Here is a 22,734-nt window from a genome sequence, read left to right on the forward strand (position 1 = left end):
CCTGGGTCCATCTGCATTTGCCATAACAAAAACAAGCTAAGGGTTTTGGTTTTGTTGGGATTACAGCCTCTAAAATCATCCAAATATTTAATTACAAGAAAAAAATAAGTCAACTTATTTAAAGTTTATTCAAATCTATTTAAAGTCAAGTCTCAAGTTATGAATACCATATCAGAGTCAAGGAGGGTTTTTTGTTAAATGCCTAAAAGAAGCACCTACCATTGCCTGGTGTCACACAAATCGCGTATATTTGACAGAGATTTTGTCAGAGTTTCCATGAGGTGTTAGGTAACTGACACTGATTTATCCTTTTAGAAGGTCACCTTATGGGGGGAAAGTTTTGAAACCTACTTTAAGACAAAGCCACTAACTGTTTCAATATATTTTTTAATAAGATTTCACTATGTTTTCCAGGATCTCTGTTTTTTTTTAGTTACATTTACAATGAGGATCTCATCATTGACTTGGGGGCCTAAAAATAACTTTATATTTATACTGTTTTAACATAGTTCTCTGTTGATATTAATAATATTTTAATTGTTCCATAGTGCTTTGTAACTTACTATAACTTCCCATGTAATGAGTTTTAAAGAAGACTGAAAGCGGTTCTAATCTGAAGCACAAATCTTTCTTTGCTAATATGAAATTTTAACTGCAGATATTTTTAAGATTATGTGTTATCTACATCATCTTTGTAAGGCATCTGTAGCTCTAACCTTACTTTTTTTGTTGTTTTTTGCCTAATTAGATAGGGACAGTGAAGACTGACAGGAAAGTGGAGAGGGATGAAGACTTGTGGTAAAGGGCCGCAGGTTGGACTTGAACCCGGGCCAGCCACTCTCAGCCATATGGGCACTTGCCCATCCCAGTGAGGTAAAGTGGCGCTAACATTACTATCATTGAAAAATGTTTATAGAACAGGTTTTGGGCAGATTATGCAGTTTGCTCATGTCAGCTAGTTTTAATTTAGATGTTTTTTAAAAAGCAGTTTTATAATAGAAACTTCACTGAGTCATTTCTTCCACATGACTAACAAATTTCCTGAGCAAGCAGAATATTTCACTTTGTCCTCAGTACTTAGGTTTTATAGTGTTGAGCTTTTAAAAGGCTCAATATAGTACGAGCTATGAAAAAAACTGTCACTTCCTAATTTCTTGTTTTTTGCATTTCCCACACATTTCAGGTCATCAAACAAATATTAATAGTAACTAAAATAACCAGAGTAAATAGAAAACACACTTTTTAAATGATGACTTCATTTATTAAAGCCAAAAACCAATCCAAGCCTGCCTGGCCCTGAAAAAGTAATTCACGTAATTACTTTTTTCACATATCAACTCATTTAAATAGAATCTGTCTAAAACGGTGAAGTAAGCTAAAAGATCTCAAACATCAACACATCATGCTATGATCTAAAGAAACTCAAGAGCTAATGACAAAAATATTATAGAAATGTTATAGACATGTATCAGTCCGAAAAGGGTTGCAAAGATGTTTCTAAAGCTTTGTTACTCCAGTGAACCGTGATGAGAGGCATCAATGACTCATGCAGGAGAAATCTAAGGAACTGCACTGATCTCGCTTGTCTCAGTTAAGGTCAGTGTTCATGATTCAACAATAAGAAATGGACTGGGAAACAATTGCATACATATCGCAAACGCTTGACTGAAGTTCTTGCTCCCAAAGGTAGCACAACCAGTTATTAGGTTTACTGGGGAATAACTTTTTTACACAGGGCCAGGTGGGTTTGGATAACTGCAATACAAACTGCATTTTGTATTTTCTCAGATTGTCTTTGTCTAATATTAAAGTGTCTTTGATAATCTGAAGCATGTAAGTGTGACAAATATGCAAAAAAGAAATCAGGGAGGAGGCAAATCCTTCTTCGCAGCTCTGTACGCACACAGATGGAAATGCTGCATGGAAGGACATCATTCTCTCTGGGCTCACAGAGGAGAGGTGGGCCCCACACACACATGTGTGCACACACATACAAAATGAAATGTGCACACACACACACACACACACACATGCAAGGCTATTTATAGCAAAGGAAAGCTGCTCTCTTAGGGGAGAATTACAAACAGACACGGAGGCCTGAAGCTGACATCCTGCCCACCAGCTGTGTCAACTTAAACACAGAAAACACGGCTGTAGAATAAAAGCTCACTGTGGATGAACATCACACAGACTGGTTATGTCATACTGCAAGAAGTAGGCATGTGATGTTGGGAAACAAAAATATAGATTATTAGAAATGATGAATCCTTAACATTGTGAAATCATTACTCAAGTCCTTCTGTAGCTCTGCAGCACTTGAACAACTTTCTATTACTATCTTCCTGAACCCAAACTGAGATTAGTTAAGTAACACTGCAATTTTCTTTACTACTTTAGATTCATTAAAACTGATATGACTACACCTCAACATTATTCTCTTCTCATTTGTCTGGCTCTAGTCTCCTTTGCCATTGGTGGTGACTGAAGCAGGAAAACAACAGGAAAGAGAAACACTGTTCATTTTCTAAAAACATATGTCCACTTACATTAATTCTGTCCTTCCTTTTCCATAAGTTATGGCCTGAAGACTAAATTCTTGCAGCAGATTAAGATGCAATATCTCAAAGCTGACTTCCCTATAAGGCCTTAGCAGCTTGCTGCATAATTACAGTCAAAGGGGGGCTGTATCACAGACATAGCAGTTGAGGTCATCTCCACATTTAAACCTTTTTGAGGTACTGACAACACACCAAGGTTTGGGGATCTCTTCCACAAAATCTCATGTGAACATAACTGTTGTTAGTACATCATACAGTACAGCAATGTCCTTTGGAGGACCACTGTTGACACGAGCGTGTGCACATATTGTGAGCTGTAAAAGGGAAAGGGGAGAGCCAGGTGATGACTGAGGAGCATAATGAACACCTATTTTATTAAGATTCAATACACACACACCCAATGCAAAAAGTCAGTTGTGTACCAAGTCCCACACATGCCTCCTGGGCAAAGCCCATTCTTCTTTGACAGATCTCTCAAGATTCTCCAGATTTGATGGTCTTCTGGCATGGATCTTGGTGTTCAGTTCAATCCACAGATGTAGTTCTTCACCAGGAGCGACATTTCTTTGTGTTTGTTTCGTTGTTGTGTTGAAAGACAAAGCAACAACCCAGACCCATCTCATCTGACCAAAAGATGAACTTGGTATACATACATACATAAGAGTATACATAATCTTTCTCAAGGTTGTCCTTAGCATACTTCAGTCTTCCAGGCCTGTTCTCTACCACTCCTTTACTGTGTGTCTCTCTCTGAATTTGTTAATAGTACTTCTCACTCCAGTTTTTTAGACTGGGAACTTTGTATATCCATTTCCTGAAGTGTGAACATCAACAATTCTTCTTCTCGAGTTTAAACCGATGTTTTTTGTTTTTGACATGATGTTTTCTGACATAAGAGCTTAAAGCCTTTCTGAAGTTTTTATACTGTGTGTTAGATAACTTTCAGTTTGAACTTGATTTTAGAAGGTTTGAGCATTACAAAGTTAAAGCACATCATTGCACAGCAGTGGTTTGGTCTATGAGTGGATAAAATAAGGTCAGTATATAATGCTGACCCTGGTCATTTTAGTTTTGTCTGAAAGAATGATTTTCTAAAGAAAACTTGTATGTTTAGAAATGCTATGTTGAAAACCCCACACTCTGTTAAAAAAAATTTAACAAAAACTTTAAATTTCACAGGGGGCTAATAATTTTGTCCTCATCAGTATGTGTATTGTATATCCCAGTGTGTTTCACAAATCCAGAGAAAACTTTTCGACTTTTTGACTTTTAGCAGAGAGTGGAAAAGTGGAACTTGAAGTTCATCCACAGCAAAAGAAATGACTTTGCTCTAGTTGGCCGTTCTAGTTTCTATTTTGTTCCTCCTTGGCCTCCATAGTTCCTTTCCTTGTCTTCATCTCCTTCCTGTTGCCAAGTAGGCCAGAAGTGATCTATAAATAGTCCCCCTGCTTGCCTCTGTACACGGCTTCTGTCTTTGGCTAAACTGTGAGAGAGAGTGGGTCCTGTGCCAGAGAGAAATGAGTAACCTGAGCACCATGTACCTTACACCCACACTTTGCCTGGCCACTGACAGCGGGACACACAGCACAGGCTACAAACAACATGCACAGACATACACACACAAAAAACACACACACACAAACTGATACAATGGACAAAGGCACAAGCAGTTCAAATGAATTCAGCAGCTGTGGTTGGTGGATAAGAGCAGAGCAGGAGTTCCCTAGGAGGCTAAACGAAGAGAGCAGAGCAGACCTACGTCCTGTCTTTGACAATACCCAGACAAACAGTCAGACACTTAACTCACACAGAGGCAGTTCGAGTAAGACCTTATGAACTTAAGCTGTGACTAGCTGGTCTTTTATGTTTCTTATCTTAAAGCCCAGAGCAGCGTGTTTTATACCAACTATAAGTCTCTTCTCAACCTCACTGAAGTTTGCTTGATATTGGTAGATTTTTTGTTAAAAATGTTTCTGATCACTTTATTCCATAGTGTTATTAGAGTACTGTCACCATAACAAGGTTGTGACTCCCAAGAAACCACTGTGCCTCGCTTGCAAAGTCCTGTGAATCGGCAATCTTTTACACTATTTTTATGTCCAAACAATATATAAATGTATCGGCTTTAATGTTTCTGTCCAATTGCTGTATTTACCATTATGTGTAATTATGCTTTTAACAAACATAAGAAGCATCAGTGAAGCAAACCTAAAAAAGTACCATAGCTTGTAAACCACTGTGCAGGAAATATGTGCCAACAGTAGTCTTGTACCTTTCTTTATTCTTCCCACTGTTGCCACTCCATTTTTTTAATATTTGGTTTTGTTAGCACTCTGTGGGAACATGTTTGCTCTTGCACCAACTACAAGTAAAAACACAACCACCATAAAAAAAACAAACCAAATTAAAGAAATAAAGTTGAGTTTCAAAACTAATTCCTGTTAAAAGACTCTTTGGTTATCTGCCTTTAGTCTTCTTGGAAACTGGCTGGCAGCTAAGAGAAGCCCACTGTTTCAACCATCACTCCATGCAGTCAGGCTCTGTTATACATCCATTACCAAATCATTTGTCATTGCTGAAAAAGGCTGGAGTTCTTGGGGAAGCAAGTCTTTTGGGCACCAGTGCTGAATCTCTCCATTTCTTCCTACACATCCGCCACTCTCCTGCAACTGTCTTGGCATACTGTCCTCTCTTGTGGGTGTAATTGCAACTCTGTAGTCTTCCTCCTCAAACTCCCACCACATGCTAAAATTTCACCATAGTGAAGGGAAAATTACAATCCAACGTGTAGTTGGGACAGGGCAATTCCCTTGTGATTTCCTTTGTGCAACTGGACCACATATATGGGGAGTTATACATGTGTCAAGTGGGCACACGGGATGTTATTGAGGCCAGTAATTTCCACACAATTATCTCAGTAGATTTAGCTACAAGCTTTGAACAGAAGAAGCCTCAACTTAGCAACTTACTTCAGAGAACATAATTATGTACATTTGGGAGCAAGTGAGATATAGGTTATCTGAAAGTGGAAGGCAAATGTAAAAGTATGGTGTCTTTTGTCTTTAGCAATTTAAGTATTACTTAAATTCATAATCATATATACATAATCGCATACACCCAAAGTAAGCAATATAATAATAGCAATGTAATAAATATATTGTTTTTCTTTACTTCCTCTTTGAGTTGAAGAAACTGATTTTTGTTTTTGAGTTATTTAGTTTTTGTTAAGTAAGCCTTGAGACAAGACACCAGGTCAGTTTTTCTGCTACGTCAGCACTTCCCAGGTGATAAAAGTTCAGGTTCTACATCAGTAATTCTTCAGCTAAAGGGACTTTAGCTACAATATTATATATGTTCTGCAATACTCTGTCATTTTATATTTGCTCCTTTATGTTTACAGTTGAGTTACTCAAGCTGTCCTTTATTTCTCTTCATGTTAAAGTAACCATCAGAATGGTAAATGGTAAATGGCCTGTATTTGTATAGGGCTTTACTTAGTCCCCAAGGACCCCAAAGCGCTTTACATGTTCAGTCATCCACCCATTCACACACACTGGTGATGGCAAGCTACATTGTAGCCACAGCTGCCCTGGGGCGCACTGACAGAGGTGAGGCTGCCGGACACTGGTGCCACCAGGCTCTCTGACCACCACCAGTAGGCAACGGATGAAGTGTCTTGACCAAGGACACAACGACCGAGACTGTCCGAGCTGGGGCTCGAACCGGCAACCCTCCGATTACAAGACAAACTGCCAACTCTTGAGCCACGATCGCCCCATGCTTTATTAACCTCTTAAGCCCCAACGCCCCCTGATACGGGGGAAAAAGGCAGGAGATGAGTTAGGCTTGGGGTTTTCAAGAGGTTAATCACTAAGGAAGTTATGTAATTTATATTTAACAAAGCTGTGACACCATGAGTGCAGTAGGTTGCTGGCTTGATGTCATGCAAAACTCAAGTTGTCTTGCTGAAGAGTGGAACATCTCAAAAACAAATAGCGGAACAAATAGCAATCCCATTTATATCACATCAGTTATATCAAAAGAAAATATTGAACTTATCCTGAAAGAGTGTGTTTGTGTATTTATGTTCTGTGGCTGAAAATGAAACCGAAAATGTCTACGTTAACTCAACAAGCACTTTGATTTACTGGAGTCAGAAAATGCATGTTATCCAAATATGCAAACACTGTTACTGTAATACTTGGCTTTGCATTAACATAAAAAATAAATTGATTGCCCTAATTCTTTTATGGTCATGTTAACTTATTCAGGTTTACACTGTTATCAAGATGAAGTACTTAAAAAAAAAAAGAAAGAAACTGAGTAGCCCCTTCTTGCAAAGTTAGACAATACATCCAGAGAGACTTCCTAATAAATGCCAGTTAAATTTAGGGGAAAAAAACAAAAAACAAAAAAATCTCCAACAACTTATATATCCATCCATCCATCCCATCCATCCATTCGCTTCCGCTTATCCTTTTCAGGGTCGCGGGGGGCGCTGGAGCCTATCCCAGCTGTCATAGGGCGAGAGGCAGGGTACACCCTGGACAGGTCGCCAGTCTGTCGCAGGGCCAACTTATATATCTCATATCCAAAAAGCCAGTCCTACACTTTCCATAAAAGGAAACCACAGTGTGTCACATCTCTCTGCTATATCTCCACCCCACTCCCACTAACTCAGCATATCTGCTCTGGATTATTTTATGTCAAGCTTGCAGAGCTATCCCGATTCCCCGGACAGCAGTAACAGCAGCGCAACAGCAGCAGGTTCTGACATGCCATCAGCTCTGCTTTCAATCACACAGCTACAGCATTAGTCACACGTTTATAAGCTCTCTTCAACTGCAACAGCACCTCCTCCAAAAAAAAAACAAACAAAAAAAAACAGAGGGGGCTGAGAGTGGAGATGACAGCAAAGAGGCTATGAAAAGATTATTATGCATCCTTACATTTTGGCTATAATAATAAATATGTAGCCCAAGTATACTGGATCTTTTGTGCGATTATTGTCATAAACTCACTTAATGGCTGAAATGCATTGCACAGCAATGTATGTTTATCACCATAGAGAGAAATATCCATTTCTAATTTCTATTTCTATTTCTAATCCCTCCCATGTACAGTCCAATCCCATTAGTTTTTGTATAAAAGAAGAGCTCCCGGAACAACAACAGTGGGCTTATATCAATAATAATTGATATTAGTCAGAAAAACAGCTGCAGTGACTTCAGCTGCATTATTCAGTGTTCTTCTGTCACGAGTCAAGACTTTCATTGAAATCAATATCAATGTTACCATATGAGCGTCCATTTTTCCTTAAATTGACTTTGTTGCCCACAGTAGATTGCATGAGATGTTGTTATATGAGCTTAATAGCTTATCTAATTCTGCCTGAACAACCCCCCTGTTGACTCTTTTCTTTCATTCCTCCTACTCTAAAAGCTTTTGAGAGCTTTCGTGTTACATTATATGAGTTGTTAACTTGGACATTTCCGATTCAAGTTAGCCGTCTTTCCCATTTTTACATTCTGTCTGCGTTTTGGTTTACTGACAAGCCTTTCTTGGAATTTTTGGAAAATTTCAAACATACGCAGAGAGGGCATATCGGAGGTAATTATGGGATGAGATTTACTCCGTGCCATATGTGCCCCCTGTAACTAAACCGGTCTAACAGGCAGGCATTACCATGGAGTTGACCAATAAGGGACGGAAGATGCCGTTGTCTGTAGCAACCAAAGAACCAGAGAGATAGTGGACAGACAGAGGGATGGACACAGACAATGTGACGGGCAAGCGTATGCACATACATGCATGCACACACAGATCCAGAGCTGTGCAAACAACCCAGTGGAACAACACTCAGTGAGTCAGTGCCTGCATGATCCATTAGGAACTCTCAGCACAGACACACACACCAAGAGAAAACTCAATGACCCACACGAAAACAAGTCTGAGACCTCTGTTAGCGCTAAGTCAACATGCTAGGCAAACTGATGCAATTACAACAGAAGTGCTTTATACCACTGATAATTCTACAGTGACATGGAGCCTGCTGAATATAGTGTGGCAGAACAGATTAGGGCTATCTGGGCTGTCTGCCAACCGATGCAATTAGCATCACCTTCAGTATATACATTGCTGCAGTCAGGAGCGTACATCATATCAACCTGCCTTTTATTCACTTTTTCAAACTCCAGCCAAACTTCATGGATGACAGGCGAATAAAGAATGACTGATGGAAAAATCAGGCTACAGCAAACAGTCCTTGAGGAAAATTCAACAAACATTAGCTGATGAGACAGTCATTCACCTCTGTTTACACTTAAGACTATATATTACATCACCCTTTAGGTCAGCCCTTGCCTGACATAATAATGTTGCAACTGCAAACATTTATGGCTTTAAGCTTCTCAAATCTTTTCTCGCAGAATAATGAGCTTTTTGTTTCTTACTAGTCACTCTAAGCAAAACTGTTTGAATTTAGTAACTTCTGATAACATTTTATCATTATTTATAACATTATTATTCATAACATAACAATCAGCATCAAATTTTTGATTTTTTTTTAGTAACTTCTTAATTAAATCAGCACAAATATCTCTTAAAGTGTTTCCTCTAGGTAGCATTTTAGGAGATTTTGCATAAAAAATGAATGTCCAGACATTCCTGAGCCCCAAGTCTCTAAATATATCCCCATGTTGAATAATGAAGATGGGGTGGAGCGGAGCAGTCAATAATTAAGTGGATCCCTTGATGTGGGAGGGTGGCCCTCATTAAGCGTGTGAGCCAAGAAAGCTTGGGTGTCAGAGACGAAGAATCTGCACAACATACTCTCACTTAGTCCTGCGTGTTAAGCAGAGAGATGCAACAGATTGCAAACAGATGCGAAACAAAATGTTTTATCATAAAGGCTGAAATGTTTACTTCATTTTCTATCAGGTCAAACTGACTTTAAGGCCAGAATGACATTCAAGGCTAAAGAACTGTGCACACCATAGATGAAAATTTAACACACAAAAAGATGTTGCTATCATAAGGAATACTTGCTTTCTTTTGCTTGAGTAGACTTTGTTGCCAGCAACAGATTCGATAAGTTATGATTAAATAATCTTAAACCTTAACGTAAAGAGAATAATTACATCTGCAATTTTGCCCAAATAACCCCCTATTACTGATTTTTATTTCACACCTTCCATAGAAAGACGGAGCTTTCATGTTACATGTAAATGCTTAAATATAAGTCTATCCTTGCTTCTTACTTCGCTTTACTGGTATCTTAGGCATCAGTAAGGCTGAAAGACAATAAAGCTCTGCGCACAAATGAAACTGTTGAATGTCCAAAGCAGCAGGTAGATCCTTGGTGCTGTCATAGCAAACGTTGCTTGAGGATAACCCAGCAGCCAGGGAGCAGCTAGTCCCAGCAAACACACACACTAAATCAGATATCAATACAAGCAGAGAAGCGACAGTTGCCTTACCTTGCTCCTGATCTGCCCTGAGGTGGACACTTTCCGGATGAGTTTCTGGGGGCCTTCCTGCTCTGCCTCGCTATCGGAGGACTCCTCCGTAGCGCCGGAGCCGGCGACAGCGCCCACCACATGGGCATGGATCCCCGCCGCGGACGGCGGCCCTTTCTCCGGCTCCTGTCGAGGGGAGGGATAAAACCAATCGGGGTTAGCCTTCGCCTCCGCCGTCCCCTTCCTCTCCTGGAGGCGAGAGCTGCTCAGCGGCTGGGAAGCGTCTCTCCTCGCTGTCATCTCTCACTGCCTCTATGACAATAAAGACGGCTGTGTTTGCTGGAGTGTGTGTGGGCCGGGAAACGCATAGGGGATGTAGCATGTCGCGGCACAGCGGGGATGGGCTACACGGCGTTTATATATAGATATTAAAAAAGGAGCCGAGTCTCTGTTTTGTTGCTGGTTATGGTTCCAGCCTGCACGGCCAGTCCAGACTGAGGCTACAGACCGCCTCATCCACTCCGTAAACCGGGGAACTTGGCCGTGGAATGGCAGACCCTAGCGGCTGTCTGACACAAACACGAGAGAAATTAAACTACTTTTGAGTTGTTGTTTTTGCCTGATGTGATGTTGAATAACTAATATGCACACAAAGACTATTATAAGTAGGTTTCTAATATACACATCACAGTGATAACTAGCTAAGAGTTATATGGTAGTGGCACTGTAATTCATAGAAATAGTCTCATAATATTTGTTTCTATTTATAGCTGCTGTTGTGGGCCTAATGAGAGCTATATAGGAGTTATGAACATATAGGCCACAAAGGCATATTTTCTGTATTTTTTTCAATATTTTTCTATAAATATACAATTTTTTCCGTGTTATAATCCAAGTCCAAATAACTCACTTTTATGTATGTAACTAAACCGCTAAACTGATTTGACAAGACAGCGTTAAATTGAATTTCCATGAAGCGGACAACAGTTTTACTTCGATTTAAAACTAAAGGAAATGGACAGACTGTGTGGGTGAAAAAAGAATCAAAAACTGTTGTTTATCTGAGAACTGTTAACTAAGACTTACGAACGTCCCACGACACACTTTAAACGGGCCACTTATTTAGTTATTTATTTATTTAACAGAATGACAGCCCGTCGTAATAACGCCAATGAGGGGGTAAAGGCGCGCGCGCAGTCTTTAGCGGACCAAACACCGCCAAAGTGTGCAAACTCACAAACAGACCACGCAAGACGTCTCACTGTTTTCCTTTCTCTGGAAAAACTCAAAGTAGAATGGGATGCGGAGCGATTCAAAACAAAGTCTCCACCAGTTTTGAACGTTACTAACCAGTTCCTCCCAGGCTGGGCTGCGGCTGTAAGGGTAGACATCTTCCATAGTCCCAGACCTCAGCGTCCGCTCCGGAGAGAAAAGAAACGAAATTAGGGAAGGAAGGTGGAGGAATTCACAACCTGCCTCGCGCTCACTGGCCTCGCTACGCCACTCATGTGCACACCGAACAGATTGGACTACACACTCGCCTCGTCCTCCCACCGCTCTCCTCTCCTCCTCCTGTCCGCTCCTTTCCTTCTCCTCCTCCTCCGCGACGTTCTCTCTCTTCTTTCAAGAACCGGGCTTATTGGCGTTACACGTGATAAATGTCAAAGCGATTTAAACTGCCGGGGCTCGTTCGGCACCGCTCGCTCGCGAGGGGGGGGGGGGGGCGCGAATGTGTGTAATCCAACTGTGTGCACGTGTGAGCACAATTGTGAGGGTAGTTTCAATGACGTCATCTATAATCATTGCCGGTCCGGATTTAGTTAGCATAGATTTTTTTTCTCAGTGTTCTCAGATTTTCCCCCACTCTTCGTGTCATTTCAGTCCAGTAAAACCCACGCCCCTCCAGTTACTCTCTGGCAGCTCCGAACACTTCGTTTGACGTTAGTTTGATGATAATGTTGTAGGTTGCTTTATGGAAAGCATTGTTTAGTTTCATAGGAAGAATAAATATGTAACCTGGACCATACACACTACAGTGTTACAGAGGGAGTACCTACAACAACTCCAAGAGGAATTCCGAATATTTCGGATTTTTTTGAAAGCATTAAGCATTACTTACAAGTACAAAGGGTACATTATGTACTTTACCTAGAGGAAGGTCATAATTGTACTGAAGTAATGGTACAGATGCAGGGCTGGACTGGGACAAAAAATCGGCCCGGGCATTTTGACTCAAGACCGGCCCACCAGGTAAAAGAATAAAATAAAAACAAAATGCTGTTGTGACACTAATGTACAGTGTCTTGTTGGTATATATGTATGAATTCTATACATTTTACATCTGATAAAAACTTTGGTCGTAAGATTCAGATAATTATTTGTTAAAAGCTAGACATTTTAAATGAATATAAGAAAGTAAAGTATTTCTTTATGCCCACTTTTCCCTGTTAATGCCCTTCCTGGCCCCCTGGCAAAACTTTGCTAGACCCGCCCCTGCACAGTTACCAGCTGTCAGCTACGTAAAAAAGGATCCTGGTTTAAGTTGTCTCTCAGAAACAGTTTATAACTTCCCTTCAACTCATTCATGTCACCTAAAAGGTAAACTTGTTTCTCCATCACCTTTACAGCTCTGATGATTCAGTAAGGACATCTCCTGTTTTCATCTTCATGTTTCCCTCTCACCACATATCATGACCAGCAGCTTTTACAGCTGTGGCTCCAGCAAACATCAGCTGATACTAGAGAGTAATATTTAATAAATTCTAACAACAGCTGATCAAGGTTAAACGTGCTGCTGTTGTTTAGCGCAACCACTGCTGGTTTCCTGTTTCTGGCGCGAAGTGGGCAATAAACAAACAAGAGAGAAAAGCCAGTTTCGTGACTGAAGTAGCAACAGCAGAGAAAGGGAGAGAGAATGAGAGAAGTAGAGGCAGCTGACAGCCTAAAGACACAGAATAACTCCAGCTTTGTGTCTTTTTTTCATTCTAGCTGAAGTACGGGACAGATCGCGTTCCTTTTCAGCCCAATACGAAACGCGGCCGACCCGGCGGCCACCACGGGTCCCTTCCTCCACTTTCCCTCATCCACCTGCTGGCCTCTGTGGAAGCTCCGCCATAGCCACCACCAAACATCAGAGTAAAACAATAAAAAACCCATCGGCCCACCAGGCAAATGCCCTGTATGCCCGATGGCCAGTCCAGCTACGTGCAGATGTGAACGATGGGCCATCATATAACATGCAGATATTTGTAGCTGTGGGTGTTTGCACTTTTAAAGCACTTTTAAGAAAGTTAATGTTTACTTTTAGAGAACGACTGGATGGCTAAGAGTATAATTTTAGCACTCACAGATCAGACAGTGAGTGGTTCCCATTACTCATCCAGCATGAGGAAGGACTGGTTGTTTGTGTATTTATTGATTTCTTTTTAAGTAACTGTGGTTTTTATGTATATTATGGTTTTATATTTTAAAAAAGATTTTATCATTTTTATTATGGTTTATATGTTGTGTTATTGTTCTTTTTAAAATATGGACGTAAAGATTGAATTGAATTGAATATTTCACATGGCGCTGGTGCCACCCTTGCCCTTCGCCACAGCTTCGGCCAGTGCTTTGCTTTGTAAATATAAAGAGGTGCTTTGGCTGTTTCCTTATCTCCCAAGGGGTTGCCATGTGTTTGATTTGGCACAGAAGGAGTGCACTAGCTTGAGACTCTCTGAGGCTGGGTTTCTATCTCCTCCCGGATCAATTTTGTTCTGTTATAATATTGTTATTGTTGTGTTTTCTGTAAAGTTTTGTTTCTAAATATGCTATATTGATAATCTAATTCTAGGCTTTCAAACATAAGGCCCAGGGGGCCAGAATTGGACAGCAAAGACTCCAATCCGTCCCATTTGTAGTCTATGGAAAATGTGAAGGAGGGGATAAATTTAGTACTTTCAACTGTATTTTGGTACATTTTAAAGTTTGTCCTCCTGATAAAGATCTTCTCCAAGCCATTCATACTACAGCACAGTGATGAAGAAAGAGAAAAAAAAATAATTAAATGAGAGAAAAGTTCCTGTTTTTTCACTATCTACTTTAATGTTGTTTTATTTTTTTTTTAATACAATGCATCCACAGTAAAATAAATAAATTTAAAAAAGGACATTTCTGTGAGTTAACAAAAATGGTTGGGGATAATCTCGACAATGAACTTCCAGAACTTTCTATAATTTTTAGCAGCGATTTCTTAAAATTTACGTTTAGAGAATTGGAGGAGTTGCATGGTTAATCATGCAGGATTTACCACTTAACATCACCAATGTTAAATTGGTATTTACCTTGTTAGATGGTTCAGCATGTGTTTATTTGTTATGTCCACTTCTACTTTAAAAACTTGAATCCAAGAATGGATTTTATTTGAAGAGGGGACAGCAGAATCAGCAAATAAATGAATAGATTCAGATTAATAAAGCCACTAAAATTAGAATATATTGTAAAGAGTTATTTGGGCATAACATATTCCAAAAGACAAAAAAATGTTATTTTCAATAAACAATATTTGTAGCCTTCTTTATTAGCCAAAGCCAGTTGAAACAACCAGGTGCCAAATTAATAACCTAAAATATTACTAAACAAAACTATGCTTTTTTTAAACAACAGAATCTTAGTAATATTGCAAAAATTATCGGCGCGAACGGAACACTTTTCAATTAAAATGGTATTCCCACGGAAGACTTGTTTGTCGGACCATTTGGTCCTTCTGTTATTTATTTCCGACTCCGAAAAAATGAGCTGACGCTTGTTGTGAAATGGGAATAAGGCCGCGGGTCAGACCGTTTTAAAAGACAGCCTGCTAATTTTTTTCATTGTTAGGTTTTGTATGATAACGTAGACATTTTGAACATGCACTCCCAAATTTTATGTGGCGGCACAGCTGCGGCTGTTGCTGCAAGAAGGGTGCGGTATATTTTGGGTTGTGTCCTGGGAAGAGACGGCTGGATGTTCAGAACTCATGAGGTCAAACTTCTGAACACAGCCTCAGGTAACCGGCCTTTAAGTTGTAATGCCATTTCACTTGTTTCATTTCATTGTTTCATTTAAGTTGTAATGCCACGTATACAGCCAGTGAACAGGTGTTTTCAGTTTGTTTTCAGCTGGAAATAGGAACACATGTGTCTGGTGACAGCTAACTGGCTAAATAAATAGCTGTTGTCTAATGGGGCAGGAATCACACTGCGGTGGCTCCTTGGTAGCAAAAATACTGTTGAATATATAGTTTGTTCCACGTAGAGGAAAACGGTGTAAGCTCAGCATCTGAAGTGAGAAGTGATCTAGTGAGACAGTCGATGCATTTACCTTGCACTAGGTGAAAGGTTGGAACATGGTACTTAGCCACGTATAACACACGTGTTGCTCTTTAAACTGGAGCATGCTGAAATAACGGCAATACTTCTGTCACATTTAGTTCCAAACACCATTTTAAATGTATTGTTTTTTTTCCGGACACCTTTTAAAACCTGATTTACATCAAAATCTTAGTTAACGATGTATGCTAATTAAACCTGAAGCTGAAACTTGCATCTTAATATCAACCTTTTGTAATAGTTAATACAAATAACTCAATTTTATATTTACAGTGCTGTGCAAAAGTCCTGGGCTGCCGCTCATTTCTTTAGAAATTTGATAGGAAAATGGGAAAGGAAATTATACAGACAGTATTTAAGGCAAAACCAAAGTGTGTATGATCACCTTCATTCATTAGCCATAACTCTCTTGGGCAACTTTCATGTAAATTCTTTAAATAGTCTTCAGGAATAGTTCTCCAGGCTTCACGAAGGATACTTGAAAAATATGGCAAAAAAGAGAGAAAAAATAATTATATGCCTAGTTAATTTTCTGCTATTAAAGTTGATATCACTGAAAATAGGATATATGAAAACCAAATAAGATTTTGATTTCTATAATCATGTTTTAATTTATTTATTGATTGATTGACTGGAAGTCCCGACCATTGCTTTATTGATTCTCAGCAGAGCTGAGCAGAAGCAGCTTAATTCCATTCTGGGAGAGTAAATCTTAAGTTTGAGAGCAAACTTCAGGAAAGACAAATAATTATTAGATCATGCAAGAGTGTGAACTGTTGCCTGTCTCTATGTTCACCCTGAGATGCACCACAGATCTGTCCAGGGATTCGCACCAGGTTTTCTGGAACCTTACTACATTATTACCAACATAGGACAGTCTTGCCAGGGGGAGGGGGACAACACAGTGCACAACACTGATTCATACCCCTGAGTCAGCTGCCTTTTATATACTTGAAACTTATGCAAGTCAAAAGTTAAGTAAGTGAACAGTTTCCAAAAAGATTGTGACACTGTAAAATTTGAATAAAAACAGAATGCAGTGATTTGCAAATCTAATAAAACCATATTGTTAAACCGAAACTGTTTGAGAAGTGTTTTTTTTTTATATCTTTATTTTTTATTGTACCTTCATCAAAGACTAACACTAATGTGAATATAAAATCAACTCTACTGTTGTGATTATGACTTGACTTGTCTGTCAAAAACCATCGTGCATGCATTGGTCATCCTGTTCCTTTACAGGTGACACAGTGAAGATTGGTGAGATCACTTACAAACTCAAGCCACCCCAGAATCCAGAGCTTGTTCCTGTGAAACACAGTAGGTAATCTTCTGTGTGTGTATGTCACAACAAAGCCTATAGGTATGTCAGCATAAAACGTTTCCTTTTTGCTTTTTTTTTTTGGCCAGTTTCAGACTCCCTACCTCAGACGGTGGCTCAACACCTCCGATGGATTATGCAGAAAGACCTTTTGGGTCAGGATGTGTTCCTCATTGGCCCCCCAGGACCCCTGAGAAGATCCATAGCTATGCAGTACCTTGTGAGTCCTCCATGTTACACACTGAAACACTCAATATAAAAGAGGAGTATCTTTTTCTTTTTTTTCTTTAGACCACAGTTTTGATCATGTGATTAGGACTGAACCATGAACAAAAATTAAAAACTCCATTATTCTGATGTTTTTCCTGCTCACTTGTTGCTAAACAATCATTAAACATTACCGTGATATGGAAGATGGAACTGCGGTTCAGTATTGTAGATGCCATAGTTTTGGCTTTGGTTGCAAAGCGACTTGCAGATGTGGAGTAACTAAGCACTTGCTGATTTTCAGGGATCGTGGCTGAGCTTGACCGTGTGGCTTGCCTAAAGTAAATTCACTGACCTTTGTGGAAATGTGTACATGGCTCACAGTAACTCCCACACAGGTCTTATTCTAGTGCAGCATCCTTAGAACGATTATTTGTCAAAGTGGCAAAATTCAGAAAGTGCAGAAGTTCATACAGTCAAAAGTAGTGAAATGTAAATGCAGTTTTAAAACATTGCATAGCTTTAATAAGATAAATATAAAGTTGTATCATTCTAATAGTGCGATGGAAACTTTTATACAAATTCGGCACCAAAGTAAAGAGTAAATTGTGCTCTACCAGGTTTGTTCTAATAAACGATGGACTAGGAGTGTCTTTGCAGGATACGCATAGTAATTTGATTTATTTTTACAATTCTATCATATTATTTGGCATCAGATAAGCCAGAGAATATGCTTTTAACTTTTAACAAGCCAAACTTGTTCTCTTGCTCTTGACTAGGAGTTGACTAAACGGGAAGTGGAGTATGTCGCTTTGTCCAGGGACACCACAGAGACCGACCTCAAACAGAGGAGAGAGATTCGATCGGGGACGGCCTTCTACATAGACCAGGTAAGCTTATTTAATGGATTGTACACAGTCTAATATGCAGGCTTCGACATAAATCCACTTTACATCGACATTTGAATTATTTTTGATGAAAGCTGTAAAGTATAATATTGTGTTTTCTGAAATATTGTTTTATTTTAGTTGTGCATTATGCATCACAAAGCCAAATCAATTGCCACAACAGCTGGATGTATGCAGGGCCGTGCAGAGAGGTTTAAAGGGGCGGGTGCTCAAAGTTAAAAAGGGGCACATTGAACCACGCTGAATAACAACAACACACATTCATCAAGAATCTAATATGGGCAACAAGGCAAAGCAAACGTAGCCGATGCTTTACCTGATGGTACAATGTTGCTGTTGAGGGGTTGCTGTGGATAGTGCTGGAGGGCGGGGCTGTGTTGATCTGAGACTGTAGACAGTAAAAAGTCCACAGGAGAGATGGTAGCTGATTAAACAAGTGTCATGAGATAATAACAAAATGCAAAGATTGGTGACAGCACTTGGAACCATAAGGCAACAAAAAACTGAGAAATAAACTAGACTGTGAATCACTCTTTGCTTCTCTTCTTCCTTCCATCCCATCATTTCATATATCACTCTCCACTTGCTGTCTATCTGAGAACAAGGCACAACTTGCTATTGCAATAAACTATAATCTAATTATCCACACCTAACAACTCCTGTGCTTAATCTATAATAAAGTGATGACAGAAAAATGTTATAGCCCTGCCTTTAGTAGCCTCACACAGCTCCTACTGTTTCCTCCTCATGTCCTTACCAGGCATGTCTGGACAATATTATATCATGAGTAATATTTTTTTTAAAAATCCATCTAAATAAAACACACACATGCACGCACAATGACATTTTAGACCTCCTTCAGAATACTGTATATACTATGGGCATCTTGGTGCTGATCCAGAATCCTTACATTATTATTTATTACTAGAGCTACAATAATAAAGCAATGAGGAGGGGGAAGTAATAAATATGAAATAATGTCATTATGATGATTCCATTTGTTTCACTATCCACTCTGTGCAGGGAGAAAGCTTATTACATTTTTAAACTGTAGAGATACAATAATCTTACTGCTGTAAAATCCAAATTTTGTCTTATTTAAAATATAAATCTAATATAATCTGCTTCTTAATGTATGTTCTTTAAAATACAGCGTGTTTTTAATATATTATAATTATAATAATTATTATGTGGACATGCATATTAGATCGTTTTTTAGTGAAATATAATCCCTCCAGAAAGGCAGGAAAAGCCCGGAAACTTACTTTAAAACTAAATATGTTTCTAAATACTTTAAAACTAAATATGTTCCCTAAAACGGTGACAGAGCTACAGACCCATGACAGCCTTACACAGGTAGCCAGCAGCTATGACCAGCACTACTTGTGCAGTTAATAAAAGGACAGGTGATGTTTGTCGCGCTGTTGCACACACAGCACGCTCGTTTGTTTCAGTTCGTCAGTTGCAACAAGACAGCTTACCAACGTGTACGTAATAAGCTAATACTCCTGGGTGCTACACTCTATAGTGTACGCTGTACACCTACTTACTGGTTTTGTCGCATCAGTCTGTGTCTCTGAGTTAACTTGTGTTTCTCCTACAGCTCCGGACCGCAAAAAATGCGCGTGCTCTTTGTGAGCTCGTTCCCGGCTCGTAACCAGCGCGTTCTGCCGTCAAGGGCGATCATTGGTGATCATGTGACTGATGCAAGCCAGATCCTTTTATGTAGCAAAACTGTGATTAATAGTTAAATATTATTGTTGAGGGGCACAGACAGGACTCCGCACGCACACACACATTAAATTTTTTTTTAAAATAATTTAAAAAAAAAAAAGTTGCCTCAACAAAAGGGCACTTTGGGCACCCATCAGGAAAGGGGCGGGTGCTCAAGCCCCTCTAGCCCCCCCCCTCTGCACGTGCCTGGATGTATGCTAGGTGCATGGCCTGTGTGCTAAATACAACTGAAAGATTTGGGATTGCTTTTTCTGCATTAATTACAATAATAAAAATGTACAGTCATGAGTTTCTGGCTATGTGTTTGTGTAATACGACAGAACCATTAAAACCACAGTTGAAGGCAAACACAGCTTGGAGTGTGAGTAGAACATTAACTGAGTGCGCCTTGTCCTCGCATGAAACATAGTAACACAAAATGTTGCTTCACCACAGTTTTGCACTCTTCCAAATTTCATTCTCTTGCTTTCCATGCTCCTTTTTGATCGATCGAGGCTTTCGGCAAACATATGCCTCCATTCTGTGTGGACTCTGTAAGTTGAGTAACCATAGAAACCAGCAGTTCCTCATTATCCAGGCCAGTTTCTCTAAGGAGAACTTTGTGTTTTCCATCCATCTCCATTTATTGTCTCACAGCTACAGAAAAACGAATTATGAAATGGGAAGAAAAGCTAAGTCCAGTGTAAGGAAGAGGACTCCCTTACTGCATTTATTTATATTATATTATCTGTATAGCACTTTAGAGCACACCTTTCACTTTATTAAAAGCACCTTATCAAGCACTTTATTTAGCATTGCACTTTAAGCATGGATTTGCACACAAGAAGTTTAAATATTTATTGACTATTTATTGGGAATTCTAAAATCAGTTGGTAGCCTTATTTCAGATCCGGCACAGCTGCTCCTCATCAAGGAATGTGGTGGTTGTCTGTCAGGAGAGAAGAATGGTGATTGTGATCAAGGTTTACCAGTAAGGAAAACTAATGCAAGTGTGTGTGTGAAATCTAGGGATAAAAGTGGTGCAAATAGGTGTTTGTAAGATAATGATTACTCACCTTTCTTGCCTGTGTCCTCTTTAAGGTGTTTGGGCAAATGTTTCCCTGGGGGTCCAGACACCATTTAAAGGTTCCGGGAGAGACCATTGGTAAAGAGAGTGTGGTGAATCTTTTTGTGCTTGGGTTTCTGGGTTTTTATAATATTGGGTTTGGTGTAACATTAAAGTGTGAAATATTTATTAATATGTAAATGTGAAAATGTATTTATTTATTCTTATTGATATATTGTATACTGTGGTGGAAGGTTGGGATTTAAGAATTTACCTGAGAGTGGAATAATGGTTAAGTCTGTGACAGCTGAACATATTTAAGGCTGCCAGTCCTCATTAGAGGATGGATTTTTGTGCTGTGAAGAAGCTCGACAAGTTAATTGTTGTAAGGAGAGCTGTATAGCAAATAAATACTTTGTTCCACTACACTTGCCTTGGTCCATCTCACTGTGTTTCCAGCCGCTAAGGGCCGCACTGTTACATCCAGATTAGGCTGATCATTAAACTGTGGCATTGGGCTTCAAAGAGTCACAACTGATAATAAGCTGTGATAATTAACATTTAGTCAGTCATGTCATTATCCACGACTAATTAGCACATGGCTTCATCTGCGTAAAAAATAAATCAGTTGTGTAACAGTTCAGACATCAGCTCCATGGAAACGGGGAAGTTTTTCACGTTTTATTTTCAGCACATTTATTCCTTAAACTTTACTCAGAAAGCTGCTCTCCTGGAACAGACTTGCAGCTTATTAGGCTTTCTTATAATTAGACTGCAGCTGGAAGGGAGTCCACTTACTGTAGTGCTACTCCACTGTCTTCACTGCTCTTAGTGCTCTGAGAAAGTGGTTTTATGAATATGTATATGCATTGAGTTCCTTGTTAATGCATCAGGAGTAAACACATCAAAGAAGCAGCATTTCCTACACATGAGCAGTGTACTGAGCAGTTTTATGGTTTGATAAAGCGAGGCAGCTTGTTTGTGTTCCAGCACAAATCAGCCATTAGTGCCTTCACACTGCTGACGTGGTAGTTTTGTTCACCTCCAGCAGATTTTGTTAAGTTTATCATTTTGATGCTTGTGACTCCTTTTACTAAATTGAATGGCAGGGTTCCATCTATGTGACACAATGCAATTTCATTATAAAATGTTTGCCTGTGGCTCTTCCAGACCACTCCACTCATAGAGGGAAAATGTTTTAAGACATTTGATCAACTTACAAGAAAAAAATAATTAGAGAATGGGGCATCCAGTTAAGGGATACTTACAGAGCAGAAATTTAAAAAGATATTTTACCAGAAGGTCTCAATGTGAATGAAGTATAAACGGCTCTGTACACTCTAGTGATTTATGACCTCGGCTCTGTGAACTACCTGTGGAAAAAAATATCAAAATTATATAGGATTACAACAATTGTTATATGTGTGTGTATATATATCCCTGGACCATGGTTTAGACAATGAAAGTCATATTATAATCAGTGACTTGAAACTGGTGACAGAGACCAAACTTATCAGTAAAGGATTTACTCAGGGTGTAGACCGTGGGGAAAAAAGAGCTCTTATCCCATAACGTGACTTCTATAAAACCAGACTTGTTTTTTATTTTTCATAACCAAAGCAATCCAACATTCATGCGTACAATGTAGTCCAGATAAGAGGAATAGACTATTTTTAGATGTCACACACAACTGTAAGCAAATTTAAGAGGGAAAAGGTGCTTTGGTGTGCCACACTAAACAAACACTAGAAGCAATATTGACTGTTATCAGTAGCGTCTTCTGCATGAACTAAGCTTTTATTTGAGTCTGTCAGTAGAGAGATGACAGGAAATTAAGAGATTAAAACAGGTGTGACCTACAATAAAGATGTTTGGCTGGCCTCGACACCGGGCCGTTGTGGGCACCTTAATGTAGAAGGTACCAGGTTGACTATGTTATTATTAGCATGACCTCAGGCTAATACAGCTTAACTGTTTATTGGGCAGTTATAGAAATAGCATGCATCAGTGCACTCCTCCATATTTTACCAGTGCAGCTATGATTCCCCTTCCCCAAGCTTTAGCATTAATAGAATCCAGACGCCTTTGAAAAATAACTCATGAATTCGGAGCTTTGTACTCTCTGATGAGAGTAGAATCAGTTTCAACAGCCGTTG

The 22,734-nt window shown here is 39.4% G+C and overlaps 2 protein-coding genes across 11 annotated transcripts in view; one reads left to right on the forward strand and one right to left on the reverse strand.

Moving 5' to 3' along the window:
- dgkh (diacylglycerol kinase, eta) overlaps window positions 1-11,724 on the reverse strand; it is an 80,022-nt gene extending 68,298 nt beyond the window's left edge. For 7 of the 10 annotated variants that reach the window (XM_026145828.1, XM_026145818.1, XM_026145819.1 and 4 more), the window contains exons 1-2: window positions 11,366-11,429; window positions 10,037-10,327 (exon numbers count right to left, since the gene is read on the reverse strand). In XM_026145828.1, coding sequence (XP_026001613.1) covers window positions 10,037-10,315 — 279 coding nt within the window. In that variant the 5' untranslated portion in view covers window positions 10,316-10,327; window positions 11,366-11,429. Of the gene's footprint in view, window positions 1-10,036; window positions 10,328-11,365 lie in introns of all 10 variants that reach the window. The other 3 variants (XM_026145821.1, XM_026145816.1, XM_026145817.1) reach the window with 1 other exon arrangement.
- A 3,032-nt stretch (window positions 11,725-14,756) lies between these two features.
- The window catches only part of vwa8 (von Willebrand factor A domain containing 8), an 86,391-nt gene continuing 78,413 nt past the window's right edge, over window positions 14,757-22,734 (forward strand). The window contains exons 1-4 of the mRNA XM_026145979.1: window positions 14,757-15,041; window positions 16,606-16,683; window positions 16,774-16,904; window positions 17,671-17,781. Of these exons, the coding sequence (XP_026001764.1) occupies window positions 14,903-15,041; window positions 16,606-16,683; window positions 16,774-16,904; window positions 17,671-17,781 (459 nt within the window). The 5' untranslated portion in view covers window positions 14,757-14,902. The remainder of the gene's footprint in view (window positions 15,042-16,605; window positions 16,684-16,773; window positions 16,905-17,670; window positions 17,782-22,734) is intronic.

Source organism: Astatotilapia calliptera, chromosome 16 (assembly GCF_900246225.1).
Source record: "Astatotilapia calliptera chromosome 16, fAstCal1.2, whole genome shotgun sequence".
NCBI classification, from domain to species: Eukaryota; Metazoa; Chordata; class Actinopteri; order Cichliformes; family Cichlidae; genus Astatotilapia; species Astatotilapia calliptera.